Genomic DNA, 27,806 nt, shown 5'->3' with positions numbered 1-27,806 from the left:
GCAAAATATGCACAAACTTTAAGAAATATGATCATGGGGCCAGCCCCGTGGCTGAGTGGTTAAGTTTGCACACTCCACTTTGGCAGCCCAGGGTTTCGCCAGTTCAGATCCTGGGCATGGACATGGCACCGCCTGTCAAGCCATGCTGGGGCGGCATCCCACATGCCACAACTAGAAGGACCCACAACTAAAATATACAACTATGTACCAGGGGTGCTTTGGGGAGAAAAAGGGAAAAAAAATCTTACAAAAAAGAAATATGATCATGAGAAAAAGAATTCTAACATGCAAAGGATCTTGTTTTTTTGACTACCAGAAAAGAAAAGAAGTGCTTTTAAATTATGTGTGCCCTGTAATACATTAGGAATCAATGTGCCACCAAATAGCATAGCCTATTGCGTGTCATGCAAGTGCATTTAAATGTTTTCCATTGAACATGTATACAGATTTTAACTTTCCTACTTAGTTTCCTGTTTTAAAATTGAATTATCAATTTTGTTAATTCTCATTGTATAAACAATTAAAAGTTATATCAATGTAGGTGAAAAGTTTTCAAACCCTCTTTTTTTTTTTTTTTTGCTGGGAAAGATTCACCCTGAACTAACATCTGTTGGTAATCTTCCTCTTTTTTTCCTCCCCAAAGCCCCAGTACATAGTTGTATATTCTAGTTGTAAGTCCTTCTAGTTCCTCTATGTGAGCCACTGCCACAGCATGGCAACTGACAGACGAGTGGTGTGGTTCCGTGCCCGGGAATCAAACCCAGGCCACCGAAGCAGAGGATGCTGAAGTTTAACCACTAGGGCATCAGGGCTGGGTCCCAAATCCTTTTTAAACAAATGCACATTTAACATAAAATTACTGCTGTAACAACTAGTGTTGTAAGGAGGGAAGCCAAGACTAAAAAGAATATTTTACTTGGTATAGTAAAAGAAAAAACCTTGAAGCATAAAATCTACACAATGGACAATGTGTATTTAGTAGTGACATAATCACGGATCTGAAAGTGGGTGAGTAAGCACCTAACCCACTGGTTTTCAATCAACATCTCCCAGATCAGAATCACCTGAGGAACTTTAAAAACTAAAACACGTGTGCCAAGCCCAGCCCCAAAGATGTGTTTTCAATTTGTATGGCGTGGGGCTCATGTATCCATGTGTCCTGAAAGCTCCCTAGGTATTTTAAAGGGCAGTCAAGATTAAGCACCCAGCCATCTTAAGAGGTGAGGAGGCTGACACCGCTGAGTGTCGTGACTTGGCCGAGTTCAGACACGGAAGTCAGTGAGGAGGGAGAAGCGTGCCGGCTCCTGCTCCCAGTTTCATGCCCTTGCGCTGCAACCTGCTGCCCTCTGCTCGCTCAGCTTCACAGCGTAAAGGAGACATTCCTAAAGCTGAGACCAGGTGCTCTCTCTGTAGGCCTCTTAGCAAGTCTGCAGAGAATTTGTGTAAAAGACAGTCATTCAGGTATTTTCTGATAAAGACCTCAGCCTTTCAAGGTCATCCTGAATTCTCCATAGTTGCTGATAGTTTGTTCCTGAAGTCCCATGAGAGTAGAGGTGGAAGTATTTGTATCCTGTGCTGTATCCTTTCAGGCTCCTTTGAAACAGGCAGCATCTCTGATGTGCCTTAGCCGTGATGTTGGGAAGTGTGGTCTTGACCAACCAGGGGGTGATGAAGCAGGAGTCACAGCAAGGCCAAACAAGCCCTGCTTGTCGGGCTGATGGGATCTGTGCATCCCTGTCCTAACTCACAGCCAGAGGTTGATTTGGAAGGATGAGAAACACCTGCACGTAATCCTCAGGGCTGGACCCTCGACAGCATGTTTTCTCAGCCCCACCTACTTCTCACTTATCTGTGTTCCAAGCACAGTTTCCAGTTCTGAGATCCTGAGACAGTTGCGGACCTCCAGGCGGGGCTGTGCTCTTCTCTTTCTGGGTCATCGTGCTGTCCCTGCCTGCCGTCCTGTCCAGCGGCCTAGAAATAAACTTGTAAAAATTCACTCCATGATATATGAAAGTAGGTTCATTTTAGTAACAGGAGAACCCTCCCTGTTCGTGGATACTGGAGAGCTTCATTGTAACATGACTTAAAATATAGAGAATTCAGAGTGAGCTCCATCTTCCTCCCTTCTTCTCGTTAACTTGATGGGAACTTGGTAAGCTCCTGCAGGTGCCTGGGCAGCATGTAGTAGGCAAGGAAGGCATGCACATGGCTCCTGCTGAGCTGCAGCCTAGTGCACTGCCCCCAGGGATCCCAAATACAAGAATTTGCTAGAAGGCAAGAAAAGTGCAGCGCTGGTTCACATTGCCTTCAGGCATATCAATTCTGTGGACACAAAGCCTTGCAAGGCTTTGTGCTAAAATAATAAAATGTCACTTATTTGGTACAATAAGTGAAGATAAATTATTCCTTCTAGATTCCACTTATGTATTCCGAGTTGTTTTCAATAGCCACATGTTTGTTTTGGATTCTTTCCCTTTGTTTTAGCATGGCTTAATCTTGCTTCTTTTCCCATCTACGCCCCTCACCCCCTGCAGAAAAGGACAGGGGCGGCCTGATTGGGCAATATTTGGGAGACTCACAGAACACAATGAGACGATTTTGTTCAAAGAGAAATTTCTCGATTGGACCGAACTGAAGAGACCTAATGAGAAGCAGGCCAGCGAGCTCGCCCAGCAGAAGGTACTCCAGGTTATCAAGCCTCAGACCTCAGGGCTTGGTTTGGGTCCCAACAAAAGCGGCCTTGAAGCTAAAAGCCTTCCCCGGGTTTACCAGTAGAACAGCAAACCGGTTTCCAGGCATATTCTACCTCCAGGAGGGGAAGATGGCCCTGTGTGTGCCTCCAGGTTTTTGCACATCCTGTCCACTATTGTGGGATGGTGTTCAGGCCTCCCGAATCTTTCCCCAAATGCAGTTAGACACTCTGAGACAGAGTGTGGAAGCTGCGCTTTCACGCTGTCTTCTTAACAGTGAAACGGCGTTGAGTGTGACAAGAAACGGCGGTAGACAAAGAGGCAAGTGAACAAACATTTTTACGTTCCTCTTGCAGGAAGATCCTAGGGTGGACGTCAAGCCATACGACGTGACCCGGATGGTGCCCGTGCCCCAGACGACAGCCGGCACCGTGCTGGATGGGGTGAATGTCGGCCGTGGCTACGGCCTGGTGGAAGGCGACGACAGGAGGCAGTTTGAGATTGCCAGTGTCTCTGTGGACGTCTGGCATATCCTCGAGTTCGACTATAGCAGGCTCCCCAAGCAGAGCATCGGGCAGTTCCATGAGGGGGATGCCTACGTGGTCAAGTGGAAGTACATGGTGAGCACCGCAGGTGAGTGAGCATTGCCTTTTCTTCGAACTGAGACAGGCTCAGCCCCAGCTCTGCGGCTGAGCATCAGTCACTGTGCGGCTAGAGCAGGGTGCCCTGTGCGCGTGCGCCTGCCCCTCGGCTGCATGGGTGCAGTGCGCCAATCTAGCCATTCACTTTGAGAACCACTTAATAAACCTTAGAGACGAATTCCTAGCAACCTGGCATTGCTAACGTCTGTGACGCTTCCTCATAGAAATGAATCTTGCATGTACAGGCTTCTCTGCTGCCCTCACTCCCTCCGCTGCCCTGTCCCCAGAGGCTTTCTAGGAAAGAGATGATTTGCCTCCAAATGATATTTACCATGTGGCCGTGTGCTGCTTCAATTAAAGTCACTAAGTAAAGCATCTCTGGATGATGCAGAACGGAAACCAAATGGCGTGGAAAACACACGCACACAAGATTTATGAGAAACGAACGACGCTATTTGCTCTGTGGCTGAGAGCACTAACAGTGCTTTGTGGATCTGGTAGAGTAAATCCGCAGTCACAGCTCCTCATGGTTTCGTCAGTGAAATACCCTTTATAGCGAAACCCTCAACTGCGTGCTTTGCACCAGAGGCAGTGAGGGAGGAGCGTGAGGGAGCCCTGGAGAGAGAAGCCCTTTTCCTCACCAGGAAGTCATTGGACTTGGAACCATTTCATTTCTTTCCTGATTTATCCAAAATAAGTCTATTAATCAACAGACCACATTTACTGAGCACCTACCCTGCGCGTAAGACACATTTTTTAGGGACCGAGGAAGTATTTCGGACCCTGCCTTCAGGAAGCGTACAGCGTAAATGACAGTAGGGCACTTCCAGGAGAGGGGCTACTTCAAGCTGAAGGTGGAGCGCTCTGTTCTCTGAGGCTGGATCTGCCCTCGGTGGGAAGAGCCCAGCAACCAGAGACCTGGGCTGCCAGTGGACGCGCATCGCTGGGCAGGGCAGGAGGGCTGCGCAGGGCTGCACTGTGCCTGGAGCCAGGCTGCAGGCCTAGAGGCCCCCGGCCCCCAGGGCACATGCTGGGGGCTCGGTCGCCTGCCCTAGTTGGTGCCTCGCAGAGGCCCCATGGGATATGTTCCATCATTATCCTCATTTCTCAGACAAGAAACAGAACACCAAGATTAAGTAACCCGCCTGAGTCACACAGCTAGGAGAGAGCAGAGCTGGACACTTAAAGCCCCTTTCCCTTCCTAAGGAGGCCACGTCCCCTGGAGGAAAGGCCACAGGCCACAGGCCCAGGGGCGGTACAGCTTGCCCTGAATCTTCTCTCTGGCCCTACATGCCGGTGAGGCAAGTTGGGTAATGTTCCTTACCTGTCTGAGGCTGTTTTCTCACCTGGATGATAGAGATTATAATACCCAGCTCACAGAACGGTATAATCTGTGAGCCGGTGTGTGTGATGTTAGCACCGTGCCTGGCTCGTGTTCATGTGGTAGCACAGGAAATAATCGTCCCTGACATTCTCGGCAGCAGCAGCATAATTACTGTATTTAACTTGAAGATGAAATAAAGTGGATCTACCCAAAGAGGCACTATTGTAGATCTAAGCTCCTTGATCTGACACAGAGTCTGGAAGCTGAAATAATCATCTGTGTTGCCAGTTGGCAGTAAAGACCATAAAAGGGAATTCAGTGCAGGGAAAAAAATCTATTCACCTTTGGAGTTGTGGGAACTTGAAGGAGCAAGCTTTGAAGGCATACATAGTTCCCATTCTTAAAATACAGAAAGGGAGCTGCACATGTTAGAAAACAGGACAGGGACACTACGGTTTGAAATTTCATCATTTCCTTACCTTAGCTGTTGGTTATAAAAAAGAAGTAATAGGCAGTGAGCAAATGAATAAAACAATATTCAAATAAATTCATTTAGGAGCTGGCCCGGTGGCGCAGCAGTTAAATGCGCATGTTCCGCTTCAGCGGCCTGGGGTTCGCCAGTTCGGATCCCAGGTGCGGACATGGCACCGCTTGGCACGCCATGCTGTGGCAGGTGTCCCACATATAAAGTGGAGGAAGATGGGCACAGATGTTAACTCAGGGCCAGTTTTCCTCAGTAGAAAGAGGAGGATTGGCAGCAGTGAGCTCAGGTCGAATCTTCCTTAAAAAAAAAAATGAATTCATTTAAAAAGTAAATCTAAGATTTGAGGCCTTCATAGACTATTTACTTGGAGGTCCCTAAGAAATAATTATTTGACCTAGGCAAATACTTTCTGAATTCCTTCTCAGTAAGCACAATCTCACAGCCAGCTCCAGCAGCATCTTCATGAGCAAAGTTCACACTTTGAGGAGGCCCAGCTGAGGAGGCTTGTGTTAGAGCAGGGAGCGTTCAGAGTCCAGGCTGTCCCTCGGGGCACAGGAAAGCATAACCAAACTGGTGGCTTTTGTGATTGCTGCATGGTCATCGTGGAAGCACCGGCCCCTCGGGGACTGCTGGCCCGGCTCCTCATCACTCGTTCCCTGAAAACGGCCTGAACTCGCAGCCCGGGCCGCTCTTCTGGGACAGGGTCCACAGAAGTCAGCAGCTGCAGAGACAGTACAGCGGTGCTCTTGGTGGATGCTGGCCAGCCTGCACAGGTGCGGAGAAGCTAGCTCCTCGGGAAGTGGACTAGGGGCTCCAGCGAAGGGAGACTAGGGGCCTCGGTGGGGTCCTACCCTAGTGACCACCTCAGGTGCTGCAGGGCGTGGCTCATGCCCCTGCAGGGTCAGGAAACAAGCTGCTCTAGGTACCCAGTGACGCTGGGTCAGGTGGCTCGGAGCATGCCACAGGTGGACTTCCCATGGTAGGTGCTCGGTAAAGGGGTTCTGCTGTAAGACCACTTGCCCACGAGCAGTTCCTCGGCCTCGGGCTTCTGTTACTCCTAAACACACTACTGGTAACAGTCTTACTCTGGAAAGGATTTTGATTTCATGATGCATCAACGCTTTAAATTAGACCAAGGCTATAAAGGTTACATCCGGAAGTTCTTAGTAGTAAAGGTTTCATCTATACTTTGCTGAAATTAAAATAAATAATTAAAATTAAGGTATACATAGGATTAAATTTGCATATGTTGAAGAAAATGGCAAGGAAAATCACTTGAAAAGTCTGTTTTGTGAAATATTTTTAAAGAAATACAATTCTATTTTAGATATATACACTCAAGTCCATTATGGAATGTTAGGAGGTAACCATTGGTTATTTAAGTGTGAATATGTATTTACACAGTTTATTTAAGTGCTAACAAATCCCAAGATATGTATCAACTGCTCTGATGTATTTTAAGCATGTCTTTTCCCAGTAATCAAGTTGACATGACTAATTTTCACTACTTTGAAGAATGGGATTGCTCATCAAACGCAAACTTTGTTCTTATCTAAATTAGCAGGAATTTCAATTGAGTGGCTTCCAAATTAATTGTGGATATTTTCAGTCTATTCATTGATGGTTCCTGTTTCACTTTACCTACTTAAAAATACACAAACTTGACCACTTCAGGTCCACAGTAGATGGCACTGAAGGCTTTGCTTAGTCAAAATATTTTAAGGATTATTATAATCATTTATGAAAACTGTCATAGAGTACTTTGCTAAAGGGCCAAAAAAGTCACATAAATAGGGCCCCTGACCTCTTAAGAAGTTAAAATAAATGAACTTTCTTCTTACCTTCAAACCTCAAAACAACTGTGATTTGGTAAATGGGATTGGAGCTGAGAAAAACTGAGGTAATATAGAACCAGAAAATCCATTTATTCTCCCTGATTTTTAGGGTGCATGGGTGTCACAGCCACCTACATCCACCCATTGTTGACCACCTCTTACTGGGACCACCGGGCATTTGAATCAATAGCTTGGTCTCCTGACCCTCACTCAGCTAGAGGGCACTGTCTCCAGGTCATTCAGGTCTCTGCTCACCCACCTCTGCAGAAAGGCCTTCCCTCAACAGGCAATCCCATGAACACTCATCCTGCCGCACGTCACATCCGCCCTCCCCACTCCCCCGTCTTTCTCGAAGCACTTATCGCTATCTGAGAGTATCTTGCTCATCTACAGTCATCCATCACTTAACGATGGAGATATGTTCTGAGAAATGCGTCCTTAGGTGATCTGGTCATTGTGTGAACATCACAGAGTGACTGACACAAACTTAGACGGTGCAGCCTACTACACACCTAGACTGTGTGGGACTAATCTTACGGAACCACTGTCATATACGCGGTCCATCGTTGACTGAAACATTATGTGGCGCGTGACTGTATTTGTTTATTAGAATGAAAGCAGGGAAGTTGTCCGTCTTGCTCATCAGTGTCGTCCCACATCCCCAAGAATCCCTGGCCACTGGAGGTGCTCAATAAATATTTGTTGAACGAGTGGATGAGAAGAGTCTGGAGTGACATACATTCCTAAAGGAAGCGATTTTGATCTGAAATACTGTCTGAAAAGACCCACTCGACCAGTTGACGTTCTGTGACTGCTCTTCAGTGAGACCCACGTTCTGTGTGCCGCTAATGTTTATCGAATGCCTGTGAGGTGCCGGACAATAAGGATAATCGGCATTTAATCCTGGCTACAGCCCTGGCGACAGATGTTGCTTAAATCCCAGATTATTTTATGAAAGTGATATGTCAGCAATTTCTCTCTTCCATTTCTGACAGAACTTGGAAACTTCAAAGTGTTTTTTCACTAGAATGATTTTAACAGACTAAATTTTTCCCTTTGTGCTTAAACCTGGCCCAGCTGTTGTTTTCAATTTCTTTTCTCTACCAGCTAATCTTTTGCCAAAGAATGGCGTCATGTGGAAAACGCGTTTGTGTCTGTGCAAGCCGTTGGTCCTGCTCTGGCGGTCACCGTCTTTCAATGTCACACACTTAGAGTGATCTGCCACCTTCCTCTAAGATGACAGGTGTTTTTCTCAGGGTATCCAGAGGGCCCTTCAGATCACTTTTCTCCAGCTCAGAGGCTCAGGATCAGAATCAGGCCTCAGGCTCAGAGAGAAAGGTGTCTGTTGTCTCCTCCTGCGGTATGATTTACATTCCCTCTGGTTGTGAATGTCGTCTCCTCAGCCCTGTGCCCGGAAGCTGTTTCTCTACTGTTTGTCCTCAGAGAGACTGGAGAAGGGAGCCATGTACTGCTCTGCTTTTGGCTTCTCAGCCGCTTCCCCCTAAGCCCTCCATGTTCTGTGTGTTTGCAGTGGGAAGTCGACAAAAGGGAGAGCATCCGATCAGGGTGGCCGGCAAGGAGAAGTGTGTCTACTTCTTCTGGCAAGGCCGGCAGTCGACCGTGAGCGAGAAAGGCACGTCGGCTCTGATGACGGTGGAGCTGGACGAGGAAAGGGGTGCCCAGGTAAGTCCTGGAAAGCCACTGCAGGGGAACGGAGAAGAGTGTCCTTCTGGGGAGCCGTAGGTGTGGGGCCTGCTCCCTGAAGACCGAGTTCTAACAAACAGACAGTGCTCACCCACACCCACACCCATACCCACAGCACTTTTAGTCCTGGTCTGGCTTCTCCAGATTTCAGGCTCTGCCTCCCCTTTCTTCCCACCACTCGGCCAGGAAGGCCACCTGTTGTAACACGATCTTAAACAAAATGTTGTATCTGCAAAGAGGAAATCCACAAAACAAGTACAAAGGGCCAATGAGTGTTTTTTCAAAGTTTCCATTTAACTAATAGTCAAGGAATTGTAAATAAAACAAAGAGATGCTATTTTCCACTTCTAAATTGGTGGGGAGTTTTTATCACATGGATCCAGGCTGGCCAGGATTCAGGAGGATGGGTACCAGCGCATGCTTCCATCGGGGAGTGTAACTTGAAACCGCCATCCTGAAAAGCAGTTTTGGCTCGAAAACCTTAAAAAGCTCATAAACTTCGACCAGTTACTCCATTTACACAAACCTATCCTAAGGAAATATCAGAGATTAGTATAAAAGTCAGTATTCCCATCGTCTGCATTCCTCCCAGCAGCCCCAGTGATTTTTCTAGAACATGCCAGATGGTGTTGCTCCCTGACTGTCCATCACACTTGGACTGCAGTCTCAGTGGTCTCCCGGTAGTCTGCCAGCATCTTGGTGATTGGCCCTGCTCCCTTCTCTGGTCTCCCCCAATCTTGCTCCCAGCCCAGGCTGCTCCAGTCTCCCTGCTGTTCCTCAGACACACCTTTTTCGCCTACCCCAGGGCCTTTGCACAATTTCCCCTGTCTGGAATACTTCCCCTGGATCCACGTGTAACTCTCAGCCTCATATGATTCAGGTTTCTGTTCAAATGTCACCTCCCTATTTTATCCAAATCCCTCCCCATTCTCTCTCCCTTTACTATGAATTTTTTTCATAGCATTTACCACCACTTAAAACTACACAGTCATTTGTCATTTTGTTTACATTTTGTATACACTTTGTTTACTTATTTATTATCTGTCTTCTCTCACAAGCATGAAAGAGACCATGTCTGTCCTGTCTTATCCACCACTATAACCCCAGGGCCTGCATGATGCCTGGCAGGTCCTACTGCCCAAATCCGAGGCTGTGTTAACATTTGTTTTTAATGTTTGGATTATCTATGCCTCAAGTCACATCCTGTAGCACGAGTAATTAAGAGTTGACTCTGGGATTTTTGGAAAACATGACACCATGTGCAAATATTTTTACTGTCTTGGATGAATAGTTCACAAGAGCACAAGGGAAGAGAGCAGAGCAATTTTCTCCAGAAATAGGTCAACACTCACTCAGTCTTCCAGATTTCCAAGGACCAGTCCTCTTCCCTAAAAAATATTTTATGCATATTTTCTACTATAGACAGTATTTTACAAATAGTTGTTAGTGACCTTTGTATTTTCATTTCTTCCTAATGCTGGGTAATTTCAGCTGCCCTTTCTTTTTTCAGTAAAGGTCATGAATGAGTATGTTTCAATCATGCCTTCACAATCATCCTTAGAGTTTTTGTCTTAACCTCTCTAGCTTGAGCATTTTGTTTTTTATCAATCCAACAAATGGAAAACCACTTTAGACGTATAAAACGCTTCCACAAAATGGCACTTAATGCACAATGGGCCCTGAGATTGATAGGGTAACTCACGGAGGGAAACGCTCCCCACCTTCAGTGCTCGCTGACTGCCGGGCTCAGTTTCCGCTTTAAGGGACAATGTCTTGCCAAAGGAAGAGCACGTTGACTGCACCCTAACTTTGGGCTGATGCAGCCCCCACCCGATGGAAGAGTGCATGAAGAGGTGGGGATGGGCTGGGGTTGGGAGGCTGTACTGACATGGGTGCAAAAGAGGCAGTTCTTAGCCCAGAATTACTAAGGCCATGAGTAGTCATTCTCAAGGCTCAGAGGACTCCTTTGTTTAAATGTGTTCAAATCAGTCATGTTAATCTATACCATGGAATACCATTAAAATAGCAAAATTCATGTTTTAAAAGAGTAATGACAGAAAACTATTAAGTGAAGAAAATCAGGGTATAATGCAATATAAAACAACAATGGTATTTTTGTTTGGGAAACATATATACCTGAAAAATACCTTGGAAGGAAATCTACACACTAGAATTTTAACAGTGGTTCCCTTTAGATGATACTATCATCACTGGCTTTTGTTTGTTGTACTTGATATTCTTCTGATGTCCCACAACAGGCATGTGTTATTTTTATGACTTTGAAATACCACGCGTCCTCCTGACTTTACTGTGTGTCATTTGAAGGTCCAGGTTCTGCAGGGGAAGGAGCCCCCATGCTTCCTGCAGTGCTTCCAGGGGGGGATGGTGGTGCACTCTGGGAGACGAGAAGAGGAGGAAGAAAATGCGCAAAGTAAGTCCTTAGACCGGTGGAATTAGATTTTCGTTTTCCTCTCCTGGAAGGTATTTTTATAGACTTGGGGGCTTAAAGTACGTCTCTCTTCATATCGCTGTTTCTTTACCACTGACAGCCTCCTCTTGCTGCCTTATAAATCAGCCTGATGGGGAGCCCATAACCCCCTCTCGCTGCCTTCACGCAGGCAGGAGGCTGGAAGGTTACTTCACCTTAAACCAGATCCGCGCAGTGACTCTGTCTCCTTTTAGGAGAGGGAAAAATATTAGCAGATCTTTTATTATAAATTATGAGATTTTTCTTGGCCAACATCCAGAAAAAAAATCTTAGCTTAGAGCCTTTTAAAGTACGCCTGTTATATGACTTACCTAGGTATTTGTAAGTCTTGTAAAAATGGTTATTCTGCATCGCGAACTTTTGGCAACCTGCTTCTAACTCCAAAAAGATTTGCTTTCTGGGCCGGCAATAAGACAGATGACCCCTGATCAGCCATCCCACGGCCTCAGCCTCCACCTTCGCTTCAGTCGAGGGAGCAAGGTGTTTGCTGGTGACTGCCCTGGGGGGCCCGAAGGGCTGCATGCCCCCTAACTCTGTGCCGCTGATGCCCCCTGCAGGTGAATGGAGGCTGTACTGTGTGCGAGGAGAGGTGCCCGTCGAAGGGAATTTGCTGGAAGTGGCCTGTCACTGCAGCAGCTTGAGGTCCAGGACTTCCATGGTTGTCCTCAACGTAAATAAAGCTCTCATCTACCTGTGGCACGGATGCAAAGCCCAGCCCCACACAAAGGAGGTTGGACGGACGGCAGCAAATAAAATCAAAGAACAGTGAGTGTTGTATGAGGCCCTCTCCCAGCAGGGCCTCCGGGGGGAGGCGCCGGCCAAAGCAGGAAGGGTGCCCAGGATGCTCAGTGGATGCCCCGGTGTGCTGAAAGTGGCTTCAGCGAGGGGCAGTCATGAACGTTGTCCAGGGCCTCAGACATTCCAAGTGGCCATGACACACATCTCAGCCAAAACCTCCAACTGGAGAGCGTCCCCCACTTTCTGGGGATTTACCTACCTCAGTAAAAGGCAGAGTGGGCAGCCAGGGAAAGGACCCGAGCAGGCGCTGTGATTTCTTCGTAGGTGCGATTCAGCTTTTGAATTATAAGTCTGGAGTCCTTTGTTATTTACAAAGAGCAAATTTCAAAATATCTTTTAGGGGTTCAGAGTTTTAGTTTTGTCCGAGCAGTAGAATGTTAAAAAGCCTTTAGCTAATGAAGAGTTTGGGAATCCACCAACTGTATCGGACTGTGAGACTTTTTAGGAACAGCTGTTTCTGCATTCTCGAAGGCAGCACACCGGCTGTTGGGTTTTGCGCCTCTCCCAGGCAGGCACCCACGGTTGACCACTTACACAGGGAAAGCCCACTAGGACAGAGCATTAAGTGAGGGTCTCAGGGAAGAAGTAAAACTGAAGTGAGGAGACGAGAAAGCATCCAAGGGGGTGGCTGTAGTGGCCCTGTCACCTGTCGAGAGGTGGCCTGCAGCTGTGGCTCTGCCCTTCCTAGCAGCCCATGCCACATGGGCACTGCAGGCAGCCGAAGAAATCCCAGCATCAGCCAGGCACTCAGGAGGTGCTGGCGTTTCCCCAGACGGAGACCTGGGAGGACCTCAGGGACATCTGTACAGTAAAAATGAAGCGTTTCCCAGGGCCACAGTGTACCCCCACAGTGCAGTTGGGTAAAACCCGTTCTCCGGGCACCAAAACAGTGCAGTGTGGGCCCACTTCCCTGGTGACCGCTCTGAAACCCAGCGCTACGTGGAGAGGGTGGAGCCAAGGAGAAGGCGAGTGCCCGTCCACCAGGCGGGAGCCGGGAAGCACAGTGTCCCCTCGCAAAACCATTCCCAGGGCTAGGGAGCAGGGCAGGAGGGTAAATGAGGCTCAGTGAGACATCCAGCGGCGCTCATGGCCATCAGACCTCCCACTGGGGCCACTGAGAAAAGAGAAAACAAAGAACTCCTTCCCGCACTCATTCATTCCAATATTTATGGAGTACCTACTTGGTAGCAAGCACAGATTTGGGGAGTCGGGACTTGCTAGTGAGCAATCCCAGGTCTCTGTCCCCACGAAGCTTATGTTCCAGTAGGAGAGGACAAGGAATGAAAATATGTGGGTCTTTTGTAGGACTGTGTATCACTTTCATGACATCTTGTATGCAGTCATCCACTCCCCGCTCCGGCCCCTCCCCCACAGTCATCACCTGCACAGCACGCCTCCTTCATTTGTAAGCACCCTGTCAGTCAGAAAGTAGAGGAGAGATGTGAACCCATCTGTAGATTTAGTCTTGGACAATTTCATGCTGCCCGCACTTCCGGGGTTTATAAAAACCACTGGACTTTCTCCATGCAGATGTCCCCTGGAAGCAGGCCTGCATAGTAGCAGCAAAGTGACCATACACGAGTGTGACGAAGGGTCGGAGCCCCTGGGATTCTGGGACGCCTTAGGAAGGAGAGACAGGAAAGCCTACGACTGCATGCTCCAAGGTAATGCAGCCTTCCATGGCCTTCCATCACCGATTCATTCAGGACACGTTCACTGACACATACCCTGTACAAGACAGTACATTAAACTCGGGCTGGTCCTTGTGGCCCTGCAGCCCAGTAAGGCTGAATAATATGTGTGACTACTTATAATGCCAAGTAAAAATTCCATGTGTCGTAAAAGAGGTACAGGTGAAGGAGGTTGAGAGTTAAAAAGGAAAAAGATTACTTCCGCCAGGAAAATTCCCACAGCTCCAGGGAAGACACAGCATTGACATAGAGCCTCGCAGGTAGGTATGACTTGAAAAGAAGGGAAGACAAGAAAGTTCCAGGAAACCAGATGAGCAATGACACAGGTGAAGCCATGGAACAAGATGCTCTCAGTTGGCCCGCCTCCAGGGTGCAGAGAAGTAGTGGACTTTAAATGAGAGAGTAGGTCAGTTTTGTATTTAATTACACAAAATACAGGTCCACTTAAATACAGAGTAACATAGACGAGAAGCTCACAGTTATTAAGCAGTTGGGATGATTCAGGCCCTGTCTAAGCACCTGATGCAGTAACTCATTTAACCCTCAACAACCCAACATTCTACCATTTTTACCAATGGGGAAACTGAGGCACGGAGAAGCTACTCAGCTTTTCCAAGCTTGGATAACAATGGAGTGTACACATAACCACTCCCATTATACTGCCTTTCAATTTTTATAAACTTTTATATAGCTTTTTAAGAATAATTAATATTGATGATGGAGAATGTTTGAAAGCATAGAGAAGTTGAAAAAGAAAGTCGCTTATAATCACATCTCTCAAAGATGACCAGAATGAACATCTCTCTGTTATATATACATAGCTTTTTTTTTTTTTTTTTTTTAAAGATTTTATTTTTTCCTTTTTCTCCCCAAAGCCCCCCAGTACATAGTTGTATATTCTTCGTTCTGGATCCTTCTAGTTGTGGCATGTGGGACGCTGCCTCAGCGTGGTCTGATGAGCAGTGCCATGTCCGCGCCCAGGATTCGAACCAACGAAACACTGGGCCGCCTGCAGCGGAGCGCGGGAACTTAACCACTCGGCCACGGGGCCAGCCCCTATACATAGCTATTTTTAAAAAATAAAATTTGGATAGCATTATACATACTCCTTTGTGACTTACTTTTTCCCTTTGTTGTGAACAGTTTCCCAAATGTTGTTAATATTTAGATTTTTAATGGCTGCAGGGGCTTCCATGAATATTCTATAATATACCCCATTCTCTACTAGTGTCCTACAGTTGGAGAGTTGAGTTGTTTCCCATTTCTATTATATAATAATACAATTGTGAATAATTTTTTTTTTGGAGGAAGTTTAGCCCTGAGCTAACATCTGTTGCCAATCTTCCTCTTTTTGCTTGATGACGATTGTCCCTGAGCTAACATCTGTGCCAGTCTTCCTCTATTTTGTATGTGGGATGCCACCACAGCATGGCTTGATGAGTGGTGTGTAGGTCTGCACCTAGGATCCAAACCCATGAACCCCAGGCCACCAAAGCAGAGCGCACAAACTTAATCACTATGCCACTGGGCCAGCCCCTTAGAAGAATTATCTGCATTTATTCCTAGTTAGGGTAAATTCCTAGATATGGACCTGTTGTGTTGAAGTCATAAAAGTCTTAGAGTATACATCAACCAGTGTATCAACACAACATCTCCAAGTTTTATTCTCAGCAGCACTGTACAAAAGTGTGCATTTCTTAGTACAGCATAGCCTTGGTACCTTACCTTTTTCCTGTTTGCCAAAATCGATGGGGGAAAACTAAGCACTGTTTTCACTTAATGTTTTAAATTAAAAGTCTATTAAACACTTTCTGTATGTATTTCTTAGCCATTTGTATTTCTTCTTTGGTGAATGTTTTCTTTGTGCCTTTTGCATATTTTTATTGAGATATTTATCATTTCCTTATTATATTCCTTTATACACTAAGGATCTTAACAAGTTTCCATATTTTCCATTTTGTCACTTTTTGTTTGTTGCAATGCAACTTTTCATTTTTATGCTGTCTGTGCATGAGTCTCTTCCCTTTATTTCTTTTCCAATTATGATTAAAAAGGCATCACTCCCTCCAAGCTCAGACAGACTCTACCTATTTTATACTAATTTTTTGACTGTTTCAGGTTTTGCATTAATTCTTCAATCATCTGGCATTTATTTCAGTGCATATTTTGTCTTTAGCTTTGTTCTCTTTTCTTTCAAAGATCCTGGAAATTTTAACTTCACACCCCGCCTGTTCATCCTCAGCAGTTCCTCTGGCGATTTCTTAGCCACGGAGTTCATGTATCCCGCCCGAGACCCCTCTGTGGTCAATTCTATGCCCTTCCTGCAGGAAGACCTGTATAGCGCTCCACAGCCAGGTACGGCCCACCGAAGGTGGTAATCGCGGCGAGCAGCAGAAGATACACCTTCCAAAAGCCTTTTTGTTTTACTTTCGCATTTATTAAGCAGTTTTTCATTTGCCAAGGACACTGCCAGAACACTTTCTTATATTATGTCATTTAATCCTCACACCTACTGCAAAAGGAAAGTGACATCAACCACATGTTATAGTAGAAGAAACTGAGGCTCGGTTACTTCACTGACAGATACATCAGTCAAGAATAGGTTGAGCACAACAGCGTCAGGCCTGGCATCTCTGCTATTCTCCCAGACTACCCTCAGTCTCATTGCTTTCTGGTCCCCAATTGGCTGCCCCTGTTCCAGCCATCATGTTTTCGTTCAAGATGGAAAGAAGGGGGTAGGAAAAAGGCAGTGATGGCCATGTCTCTCCCTTTATAAGATAAAGCAAAAGCTTCCCCAGAAGCTACCAGCAGACTTCTGCTTACATCCTAGTGGCCAGAGCTCTGTCACGTGGCCACCCTGAGCTGCAAGGGAGCCTGGGAAAGCAAGCTGTCAAGGAGCAGGGGGTTGGGAGTATCTGCTGAGTTAGCCAAAGAACAGTGTCTGCCGTACCAAGGCTGCACAGCGGGGCCAAGGTGCTCGCCTGTGTCTCCTGACCTAAGGTCAGGGCTGTTTCCACTAGCCCACCACCTCAAGATGGAACCCCTGTGCCCTCATTCCGGCTGGGATGGTCACAGTCACAGAGACCGGGCTGTGTAGCTCCTCTTGGCTATCTGTAGGATACTGCCCTCCCCGCAGTCGAGTCTGAGCTCAGCTGCCCCTGCACTTGAAGCTTCTCCCCGTCACATCACAACAGCCTGGAACCACCGCAGGAGCCCCACCCTACACAGGCAGCTGGGTCACCACCCTAAGAGCTTGGCTGGTGCACATGTCATTCTGTGGGAAATATTAGGAAGTGTCTTACAGGAGGCTGCTGGCCATCCCTCATCCTGTGCCTCAGCAGGGATGATCAACCCCCCACTGGACTTTTCAAGGGTGTGGTTTGCACAGAATCCTGAAATGTATGCTAGGAAAGGACTCATGGCGGGCTGAGCTGGCAAGTGTGACAGCCCCTTTGCCACGTGGAGTAAGAGTCAGGCTGATGGTGTGATGAAGACAGAAGTGAGTTACACTTGATTTGTAAAGTCCATTTCTCTCTGAAAGAACCACGGACTTACATCGCCTGCACAGCGGTCGCACGTGGGTCCTCAACATGCGTGACCAGGAGGACAGGCATGATGTACCCTCCAGTTTTAATACACTCTTTGGAGATAAACAGGGCTCACAACCCCTTGAGGGGCACATGCATTATCTGTTCCACTCCTGGCAGCCTGCTAATGCCCAGAAGGGCCTGGCAGGCTGAGGGCTGAGGAGGGGCGAAAGGGAGGGGATGGAGGGGAGCCGAGGGGAGGGCAGGAAGGATGCCGGCATCATCAGCGCCCCCTCACTCTGTAGAGGCTCTTCCTGACTTAACATGTGAAGGGCTGAGGGGTCACAGAGCCGCTTCATTTGCTCCTTTGCCCCCGAATTTAACTGCCCAGGGGGTTCTCCGCACTGACGAAGGCAGCTGGGAGGGAAGGCATCCGTTAGGTTGGGAATAGTGACCTGGAAGTGTGCATGCGGGAGCTCCTGACCGTCTGGTCTGCCCTCTCCCCCAGCCCTCTTCCTCGTTGACAATCACCATGAGGTGTACCTCTGGCAAGGCTGGTGGCCCATCGAGAACAAGATCACCGGGTCCGCCCGCATTCGCTGGGCCTCCGACCGCAAGAGCGCCATGGAGACGGTGCTGCAGTACTGCAAAGGTGAGGGGCCCCGAGGGTTTGCTGCAGATCTGACCAGAATCCCAGACCAGTCCTTCCCTTTCTGCGTGTGCCACCAGCCTTGAGAAAGCCTGGCAGACAGCGATGAAACTAATTTTTTTCTGTAGCTTTTTCAGGCTTGTTAATTTTGAGATTAGTGCAGTCAGTCTTGGCCGCCAGCATGAATGAGAATTCATTTCTCTCTTATATTACGAGGCCATCTGACTTGTGACCCTCGAGATTGAAGGCTGTGTCATGGATGCCCTGGACTGGTCAAAATCCTTTTGCCTTCAGCATTAATGGTGCTGTGGGACACGTGGGCCTCCACCCACACGAGTGTCCACACACAAGGCCACACTGTGTAAGAGTAGGAAGCTACCCCCCAGGGGCTGGAAAGCGAGTGGCAACCTTATTATCATTCATTATTATTTTTAGTATTATCTCTAAAAAGAAAGATCTATAGTCAGTTCGTCACTTTTTACTATACTGTCCCCCTGAAATGTGTGGTATTTTCTATAAAATGAGGATGCCAATAATTAATTTCTTATCTGAATTTTTAAGTTTTTGTTGCTTAGTTTAGTGTCACTGAGTTTGTACAGTTGATTCTCTCTTGAAAAGCTCTTTAGTAATAAATAACTTAAACTTTCCACCAAGTGTTTAAGCTAACGCGGCTTGTAAAATGCCGCCATGAGCTGTTCAGTTGACCCTGAGCTTAACGCTGCTTCAGGAAGGCGAGGACACTGCCACGGTGAGTGCAGGAGGAGGAACAGGCCCACCAGGGAGCTGCAGAGAGAGGTCCCCGTCCGTCCAGGGATCCAGAAGCGTTCTCTTAGGTTCTGGAGGGATGGAGTCAGGTCGATTACATGCAGTTTCATGCACAGTCATAGGCGTGAAATTAACCTTTTAGATAAAAATCCCCATCTGTTGTTGGGAACTACTCGAACCTTCTGTTTTAAGCATGTAGTCAAGAGATCCAAACTAAGAGGAAAAGATTTCAGGGGAAGCTGGAGAAAGATGGCGTCTTCGAGCCCTCCCTGGGCCTACTGACATTTGCATTCTGGGTACCTACAGGAAAAAATATCAAGAGGCCGCCCCCCAAGTCTTACCTTATCCACGCTGGTCTGGAACCCCTGACGTTCACCAATATGTTTCCCAGCTGGGAGCACAGAGAGGATATTGCGGAAATCACAGAAATGGTGAGCACACGGCCCTGCCTGTGACGGGCTCCCGCCCATGCATGTGGGTTGACTTCAGCTGGGGGAGAAGTGTCCAGTTGCATTTTCAGAGGGAGAAAATGTTTTTCTCTCTTTCAACGTGTTAACAAGTCTGCATAGAACCAGCTGAGGAAGAGGAAAAGCCTAAGGAGAAATCAATTGAACTCTTTGGGTAATTTTCTACACATGGTGCTCAAATTAAAAACACTTAAAAGGAAAGATGAATTTAATTACTTTGAAGAATATATATAAATAATCTGTTGCTTCTCAAGGTCCATCTCAGGCACAAAATCCTCATCTTTCAGACGTCAACCTTGTGTCAGAGGAGACACAAAATAAACCTGTGATGACTTAACCTGCCCAGGTCCCCTGGGAGTGAGTCACCCGAGAGGGCCCGCCCGGTGTCTCCTCAATGCTGCCTTCCATGAGACCCCCTGGTATTCACACAGGAAGCATTTATCATAACCTCTATTTACCAAAACGTATTATTCACCAGAATGTTATCATTTCCATCCGCACAGAAAAAAGGAAGCTAACACAGCTATGTAGAATTTCTTAATTAATGAGTTTTTAACATTGCTAGCAATGGCAATTCCTAAGGTGTTTTTGGTCTAGTGGGAGAGAGGTTTGTTCTGTGTTGATTTTCTCACTGTGTAGGAGAGCTGCTTCTCTGGGGGAGATGACACGAATGTGTTTTATAGGAGGTCTGAATACGTTTAAACAAAGTTCATGGCTGCTGCTTAACCAGGGAGAGCGCCTGTTCGGTGGCGCCTGCCTCGTGCGTCGCTGCGGACGTGGGCCTCTCTGTAGCCAGGGGACTCGGTCCGTGCAGCGAGGGGCTGAGGCAGCCTGCTATCCACGGGCCTGGCGCGGTGGCCGAGCTCACCGTGAATGCGTGGTCCCCGAACCTCAGAGCTCTAGGGACTGTGAACACCGCCGCTGCAGCCCAGGGACGTAAATTGCTGCCGCCTTCCTGCATGCACCGTAGGTCACTGGGGGCCGGCGCAGGCTGCAGGAGGTCGTGTGCAGGCCCGCGGGCTTCCAGCCGTGGAGTGGACGGTCTGGCCTCCCACGCCAGCAGGTCCTCGCAGTAATTAGCATTCCCTGAGCCGGCTCTGCGCCGGGCACGGCTCCAAGCACTTTATATTTATTTTCTCCTCTAATTTTCACAACAGTCATTAAGATTCACCTTATTATTATCCTCATTTTACCGGTAAAGGACTGGAGCACAGACACGGCCAGTGGCTTGCCCAGAGTCTCAGGCACAGGCCCACTCTGGCCCCGCCCCCGGACCGCCAGTCTGTGCTGGCTGTTGCTGAACTGGGCAACGCTATTAGTCATCCATTCCACCCACCCACCAAGAGGGCAGCCAATCTGGGAGCCCAAATTTAACGGAGGAAGATAATTTACCCGGAATTACCCCTTCAGATTAAATGCACACAGTGGTTTAAAAAAAACTCTTGATTCAGCCCCAGCATGTTCTAGATGCATTTTCTTACCTTCTTTCCCATTGTGAGTTAAGAACTGGGGTCTGGAGGGAGTGGGCGGGTGTGATTCCTTTTAAGGTTAATTACTTTTTAATATTTTTAGACCTATTTTATTATTTGGATGCTTCTGGCACTTAGACTTCAAATGTAATAATCTTGTGCCATGGTTCACACATGGGAGAGTCCCTCAACTTTCTTTCTGAGCAGCCTGAGACAGGATGTACGTGAAACCTGGTGGCGGGGTGAGAAGACATCTGGAACGTGGGGCTATGGGCACTTCCTTCCCCTTGGAGAGCCCTGTTTCCCCCGGGGGAGGGTCTCCAGGCCAGGGTGTGGACTGGACGCTGTGTATCTTTGCAGGCGAGCGATAAAACGTGTTCAGATGTGGGACACAGAGTTCTCCTCTCTACTGTTCTCTAGGATACAGAAGTTTCGAATCAGATCACCCTTGTGGAGGATGTCTTAGCCAAGCTCTGTAAAACCATTTATCCACTGGCTGATCTCCTCGCCAGGCCGCTGCCTGAGGGAGTTGATCCTCTAAAGCTTGAGATTTATCTTACGGATGAAGAGTTTGAGGTAAGTGTTTCTTCAGGTGGGATACCCATTAAGCAACGCGCTTGGCTTGTACTCGAGTCTTCTTACGCCGCCGCTGAGCGTTTCTCCCCATTCTTCCAGTTTGCGCTCGACATGACGAGAGAGGAGTACAGTGCACTGCCCGCCTGGAAGCAGGTGAACCTGAAGAAAGCTAAAGGTCTGTTCTGAGGGGAGACGCTGGAGGCACCTCTGTTGTCACTTTCACTACCATTGGACCAGGAAAATGGAGATTTTTTGGGACTGGTATTTTAAGAAAGATTTTTTAATCAGAGTTTTCAACACCTGAACTTATTAGCTCTACTGCTTGTCCTGGAGTTGTGTATTTTGTAAATGTCTCGGAGAACTCTTGGGAAAGTCTCTTTCCACGATGCCGCAGGTCCTGTTAATAAAATACCCTGGTGTGCACTTAGCAGCTCCCACAGCTGCGCCAGCACTGCCCTCCCGTTCCAGCGAAGCGTTGCCTATTTTTTTTGAAGCAGTTCTCTTTATAAAGTGTTATTTTGATAGTTTGTGGATTCTAAAATATATATATATTTATATAAACACCATATAAATCAAATATGTATTTAACAAAGCAATATATATTCATTCACTTTTAAGATTTTTTTTTTTCTGGTGTCAAAATAATATGAAAAAGTAGATGGAGTTGCTTCTACGGAGTCAGCTCTGCCACCAACACGTATCTTCTCACATGGCCCGAGACGTCGCCTGCAGCGTTAGGCCTGGCTTGTTCTGAGTGCTGCTTCCGGTGCTAAACTGAACAAAGAATTCGTACTTCCTTGCATGGGCTCTGAAGAATCTGTGCAAATCTACCTTCTACCTTAATATCGCCCCAAAATGTATAGTGCCTTGTTTTTATGTACAGTTTATATACAGAAAAGTTTGCTCTGCATTTTTTGATGGTGGTTTGGAACATTATCTACAATTTTACTCTAAAATAGTAGAAATTTAAAAACATCTCAATTTCTAATACCTGTTGTAAACATTAAACATGTCATTTTGCGATATAGGACTCCAAAATAAAAGCTTCAGAATAAACACAAGTGATTGATTGGTTCGCATTGAATTCCAAGCATGTTCCTTTCCGAAATGTTAACCCAGTGCTAATATTTCACCATTGCATATTAACTGCTGTAACTTTTAGTTAGTTTAAGGCAAGATTTTATACAAGGTCATTAGACTAAATAGGCAGATATCCAACCCATAAAGTTAGTTCTGAATACTATGTTGAAGACGTATTTTTGTAAATCATCATTCAACAGAAACTCTTTACCCTAGAACTGTATCTGCATCTCAAGTTCAGATCTCAGTCCTTTTGTTTTTTTTGAGGAAGATTAGCCCTGAGTTAACTGCTGCCAATCCTCCTCTTTTTGCTGAGGAAGACTGGCCCTGAGCTAACATCTGTGCCCATCTTCCTCTACTTTATATGTGGGACGCTGCCACAGCATGGCTTGACAAGTGGTGCCGTGTCCACACCCGGGATCTCAACTGGTGAACCCTGGGCTGCCGAAGTGGAACGTGCACACTTAACCGCTGCGCCACAGGGCCGGCCCCAGATCTCAGTCCTTTTTAAAGAGATTGAATATATAAAGCATTTAGAAAATTTAAAAATGAATTAGAAAACTCTTCACAAGCTCATATGTTTTTAAAACCCCAAATTAATGATTTTGAACAAACTCTGTACACCTACTATGAGTTGTTCCCACCCCCGGCTTTTGGTTTAAGTTAACATATATAAGATGACAGCACATTTGCCTTAAACTTCATCACTTACTCGTGTGTCCCCACCCTGGGACTGCACTGAGGTCAGGGGCATGAACACCCCTGGCCCCACCACTTTATGACTGTGTGACATTGGGCAGTCCCTGAACTTTCCTACCTCGATTTCTTCTTTTTTTAAAAAGGAGTGAAGACTGGCTGTCCTGTCCACGTACAGGATTGGTTCTTGGTGAGGACCCAGTGGCAGCTGCTTGACGATTGTCAAGGGCTGATATCTGCTGATGTTAATATCAATGTTGTGGTAGCTGACACAGGAAAGCATGAGGTTGGAGTTAAGGAATGTAGTCACACACACAGAAATTATAGATTAAACCAAAATGAGTAGAACCTTCCCCAGAAATAAATGTGGAAGGAAAAGTAGAGAGAGGAGTTCAAAGTATAGGTCCCATAGGTGGTAAGCAAGGAGGAGCAGAGAAGGGTTCATAGAGCCAGCAGGGCAGCCAGTGGAGTGTCGGAGGCAGGGCTGCCTACATCCATCAGTGACAGTTCAAACAAGTCATCTGGATCCTTACATACACAGACGGTAACTTGGGTTGCGGTAAGAACTCCCAGTGGAGAGCCTGCTGTAGATGATGGGTAAGACGGGTGTCATCAGCAATACTCATCGCCACCACGTGGTCCCACAGCGCTTTGAAGTCGTGTGTGTCTACTGGTATTAAGGGGCAGCCGTCAGTCTGCCTCTCCCCTCCTCCCCGCAGACAGCGTGCCCCATCTTGTATGCCAATTTCCTTTTTGCCTCTTTCCCTCTGAGATGTTTCCCGCATCTCTTTCCTATTTACAGAACTAGATTCTCTGCTACGTGATTGTTCTGATCCTTTTCCCTTCAGAGCTGCAACTTTTGACCTTTGCATACTGGGAAGGGACCCAGCTGAAAACTTGAATTGCTACATCTTAACAAGTCAGCCAATTAAGTTGCACCAAAGCTTCAGGCCCTTCTCCAGAGCTGCTCCAGAAGCAAAGGGCCCTGGTGAACTTGTATTAAACACAGCAGAGTCAGGTAATTGGTGCTTCCTTGATTTGCTGCTTTTGAACCAAAGGACTTTTAAAGAGGGGCACTGATGTTTGGGCTGAGATTGATACCAGAGCCGCACTGGGCTCGGTGAGCCGTTGCGTGTTCTGGGCGTTGGAGGAATCTTACGAATATGAGCAGTTTCCAGAGGAGTGGCACCGTCGTCCCTCTTTGCCCGTGTCAGAGTCAGGGGACGTCTGCTCAGGAGCCCACTTCTTTCTCTCCTTATTTTAAAACTTCAGCCCTACTGTAGAGCTCCCATTTTGGTAAAAGTAGACGCGTTCCAGAAACAGCTCGCAAATCCATTGTAATCCTTCCCTTTTATTGTTTTTCTTTCTTTCTGATTATGAAAGTAACCCTTCTGTCTACACAGAGACTTGCACACAAAAGTTCATAGCAGCATTATTCAGAATAGCTGAAGCCTGTCAACAACCTACGTGCTCATCGACTGAGAAATGGATAAAGAAAGCGAGGTCCATCCATGCAAGAGAACACTACCCCACAGCACAGAGAACAACCCGCTGATCCACGCTGCACACGGATAAACTTCAAACATCTTCTTAAGTGAAAGAAGCCAGATACCAAAGGCCACATATTGTTTGACCCCATTTATATGAAATTTCCGGAAAAGGCAAACGCATTCATAGAGAAAGCAGATCACTGGTGGCCAGAGACGGAGATGGGAGTGAAGGTTGACTACAAATGAGCACAAGGGAGCTCTTTTTGGGGGATGGAATTGTTCTACAACTGGGTTGTGGTGATGGTTGCACAACTGTATAAAAGTACTAAAACTCATTGAATTGTACGCTTAGATAAGCGTGTGTTATGCCATATATATTATACCTCAAGAAAGCTGTTTAAAAAATAGTATTACTGATCCATGTGAAAAATGCAAACATTATAAGGCTGTATAATTTAGGAATTGAAACTCATAGCTCTTCCCACTGTTAAAGACATAATTATTCACGACACTTGTTAAGATGGTGGGGCAGACTTTATGCAGGACCATCACAATAGCTATGGGAACCACTGCAAGGAGGTTTTGCTGTAGGGAAGGGAGACGGGCTTGACTCCAGTTACACAAGGGAAAGTGGGAATTTACAGCTAAGGAGAGAGTAGGAGGGGTCAGTGGGTGGAAAATTACTAAGCAGAAACATCACGGGCAAGAAGGTGTTCTGGCTGACCTGACCTCACAGGATTCTTGCTGAAGCCAGACGGGTGAGCAGACATCACCTGGGATGCTGATCAGATAACGAGGGTGATCAGATATCGAGGGGGCGGGATCTGGCTAAACCCACTTGACAGGATTCTTGCTACAAGTGGGCTCCTGGAGGACATGCCCAGGGACAGGGCCTAGTCGGGCTCAGAGGAGCCTGACTAAAGTTTGGTCACAGGTGCATCTTTGTCACCACTGCCCAAATACAAGTACTTCGATAATTTGATTTATATCATTCTAGATTTTTCTTTACATCTACTAACATAGAGATGTATGCTCAGATTTTTAAAGAGAAAAATTGCATTTGTTCTTCCGCGTCTTAATTTTCCTGTTAACAACAGGGCTCAGACCCTGGTCCTTGGATGTTTATCTGGGTGTGTGTGAGGCTCTGAGGTCACATGAGGCGCAGCGTGCAGGCCTAAATCAGCAACCTCTCCCCACAGCCCTTCCACATTCCTTGCTGAGGGTGGGCAGCCTCAAGCCAGGGCCAGAGACAGGATGTGGGGGTTTGTTTTCACAGGCCTTTCTTGCTCTCAGATCCAGAGCCAGGGCCAGAAGCCTCAAAACAGGCGTCTGTACAAAGCCTTTCCGAACAGTGTAGTGAGTGACTAGTAAGAGTCAGGGGGAAGATGGCAAAGATCAAGGTAGTGATTCAAATGCAAAAGATCTTCCTTGACTTATCATGAGGTTATGCCCCATAAACCCATCGTAAATTGAAAATATCCTGTCGAAAATGCATTTAATACCCCTAACCTACCGAACATCCTCGCTTAGCCTCATCTACCTTAAACATGCTCAGAACACTTACATCAGCTTACAGTTGGGCAAAATCATCTCACACAGAACCTACTTTATAATAAGTGTTGCACATCTCATGTAATTGACTACTGTACTGAAAGTGACAAACAGGATGGTTGTGTGGGTGCAGAATGGTTGGAAGTCTATCAGTTGCTCACCCCCGTGATCCTGTGGCTGACGGGGAGCTGCAGCAGCTGCTGCCGCCCAGCATCACGAGAGAGGGTTGTACTGCACAGCACTGGCCCCGGAAATGACCACAAATCAAAGTTCAAAGTATGGTTTCTACTGAATGCATATCACTTGCACCATCATAAAGTTGAAAAATGATAAGTCAAAACATCGTAAGTTGGGGACCATCTTTAGTAGAAAATTGAATGTAGTCATACATCACATAACGATGTTTCAGTCAACAACAAACCACATATACAACGGGAGTCCCATAAGATGGTACCATCGAGCCTAGGTGTGTAGTAGGCTATACCATCTAGGTTTGTGTGAGTCACTCCATGATGTTCACACAAGGACTAAATCACCTAACGGCACACTTCTCAGAACATGTCATCACTGTTAAGAGACACATGACTGTATTTGGTATGGCATTTGACCCAAAGAAAAATTACTACTTTACCTTTTTTTTTCCCAAAGATTGGCACCTGAGCTAACAATTGTTGCCAGTCTTTTTTTTTCTGCTTTTTCTCCCCAAATCCCAGTACCTAGTTGCATATTTCAGTTGTAGCTCCTTCCAGTTGTGGCATGTGGGACACCGCCTCAGCATGGCCTAATGAGTGATGCCACGTCTGCACCTAGGATCCAAACCGGTGGAACCCTGGGCCGCCGAAGGGGAGTATGCGAACTTAACCACTTGGCCATGGGGCTGGCCCCAACTTCCTAGTTTATTTTTAAAAAGTCAGTGCATTACATTGCAAGCACTTGTTCTTTCTGTATCAGAGAAAGGATGTCAGGGCCGCTTCAGACTACCTATATGTACAGACTACAATAGATGTACCCCGAGAGTTAGTTCAAAAAGATGGATTTGCAAGGGGAAAATGCCAGAGGCTTTCCCTTCCTATAATCAGGACCATGATTTGCTGCGAGTGTTGAGCTTGTTGGAAATATCCCACAGGCTTCACCATTTGAGTGCACAGTGCATAATGTTAATCCTTGAGGATTAATAGGGAAGTAAGATTAACAGACCAGCATCCCTCATCTTTAATAATGAACTGGTCGTCTACTGAGCTTTTATATCATGCTGCGGAGATTGAAAAGAAAGCTACAGGAGCAGAAAGGAATGCTAGCTAAAGTACTGGAAGGCAGTGCCCAAAGTACCTCAGCCCTGACTCCTCCGCAGTCTCATCAGTTGTGGGGAAGGTTCTTGATGCCGGATGCCATGGGGCTCTGCAAGGCTCTTAAGGGGCATATATTGGAACTGACTCGTATTATCTGGAAATTGATGTAAATTGCCTCTTATTGAATCTCACTGAATTATCAAGCCCAGCTTTACCATCTGAATACCATTTTAGCATCCATCCTGAAATGATTGTAACAGGATGTGTTATCTCCGCAAAAGTAAGGAAATATTGAACAACAACTGAACAGGAGCCTTATGCTGATGTGGAAGCAAAGAACAATAAAATGGGACAAGGAGGAGAGAGACAAGCTTAACTAGTACTTTCTGATTCGTGGTTTCTGTGTGTGAAAAAAGCAAGCAACGGAACAATGCACTGGGAACTGTAAGACACTGCTAGTGTCAGAGCCCATGCCAGGAGGCGATTGTGATAGGTGCCTGCCTCTCCTCCTCCTGTCTGCCCTTGCCTCCTCCATCCACATCTTCAGTGATTCCTTCCCCACCCAACACTTGCGCTTCCTGAAGGAGGCCCT

The 27,806-nt window shown here is 46.7% G+C and overlaps 1 protein-coding gene across 50 annotated transcripts in view; it reads left to right on the top strand.

Moving 5' to 3' along the window:
* SVIL (supervillin) overlaps window positions 1-22,169 on the top strand; it is a 224,187-nt gene extending 202,018 nt beyond the window's left edge. For all 50 annotated transcript variants that reach the window (XM_070601832.1, XM_070601827.1, XM_070601830.1 and 47 more), the window contains 11 exons: window positions 2,535-2,679; window positions 3,047-3,323; window positions 8,506-8,657; window positions 11,004-11,109; window positions 11,724-11,931; window positions 13,495-13,628; window positions 15,855-16,010; window positions 17,691-17,834; window positions 18,903-19,027; window positions 20,953-21,108; window positions 21,208-22,169. In XM_070601832.1, the coding sequence (XP_070457933.1) occupies window positions 2,535-2,679; window positions 3,047-3,323; window positions 8,506-8,657; window positions 11,004-11,109; window positions 11,724-11,931; window positions 13,495-13,628; window positions 15,855-16,010; window positions 17,691-17,834; window positions 18,903-19,027; window positions 20,953-21,108; window positions 21,208-21,294 (1,690 nt within the window). In that variant the 3' untranslated portion in view covers window positions 21,295-22,169. The remainder of the gene's footprint in view (window positions 1-2,534; window positions 2,680-3,046; window positions 3,324-8,505; window positions 8,658-11,003; window positions 11,110-11,723; window positions 11,932-13,494; window positions 13,629-15,854; window positions 16,011-17,690; window positions 17,835-18,902; window positions 19,028-20,952; window positions 21,109-21,207) is intronic.
* The last annotated feature ends 5,637 nt before the right edge of the window (window positions 22,170-27,806 follow it).

This window comes from Equus przewalskii, chromosome 30 (assembly GCF_037783145.1).
Source record: "Equus przewalskii isolate Varuska chromosome 30, EquPr2, whole genome shotgun sequence".
In the NCBI taxonomy this organism is placed as follows: Eukaryota; Metazoa; Chordata; class Mammalia; order Perissodactyla; family Equidae; genus Equus; species Equus przewalskii.
This window is presented reverse-complemented; position numbering and strand designations above follow the sequence as displayed.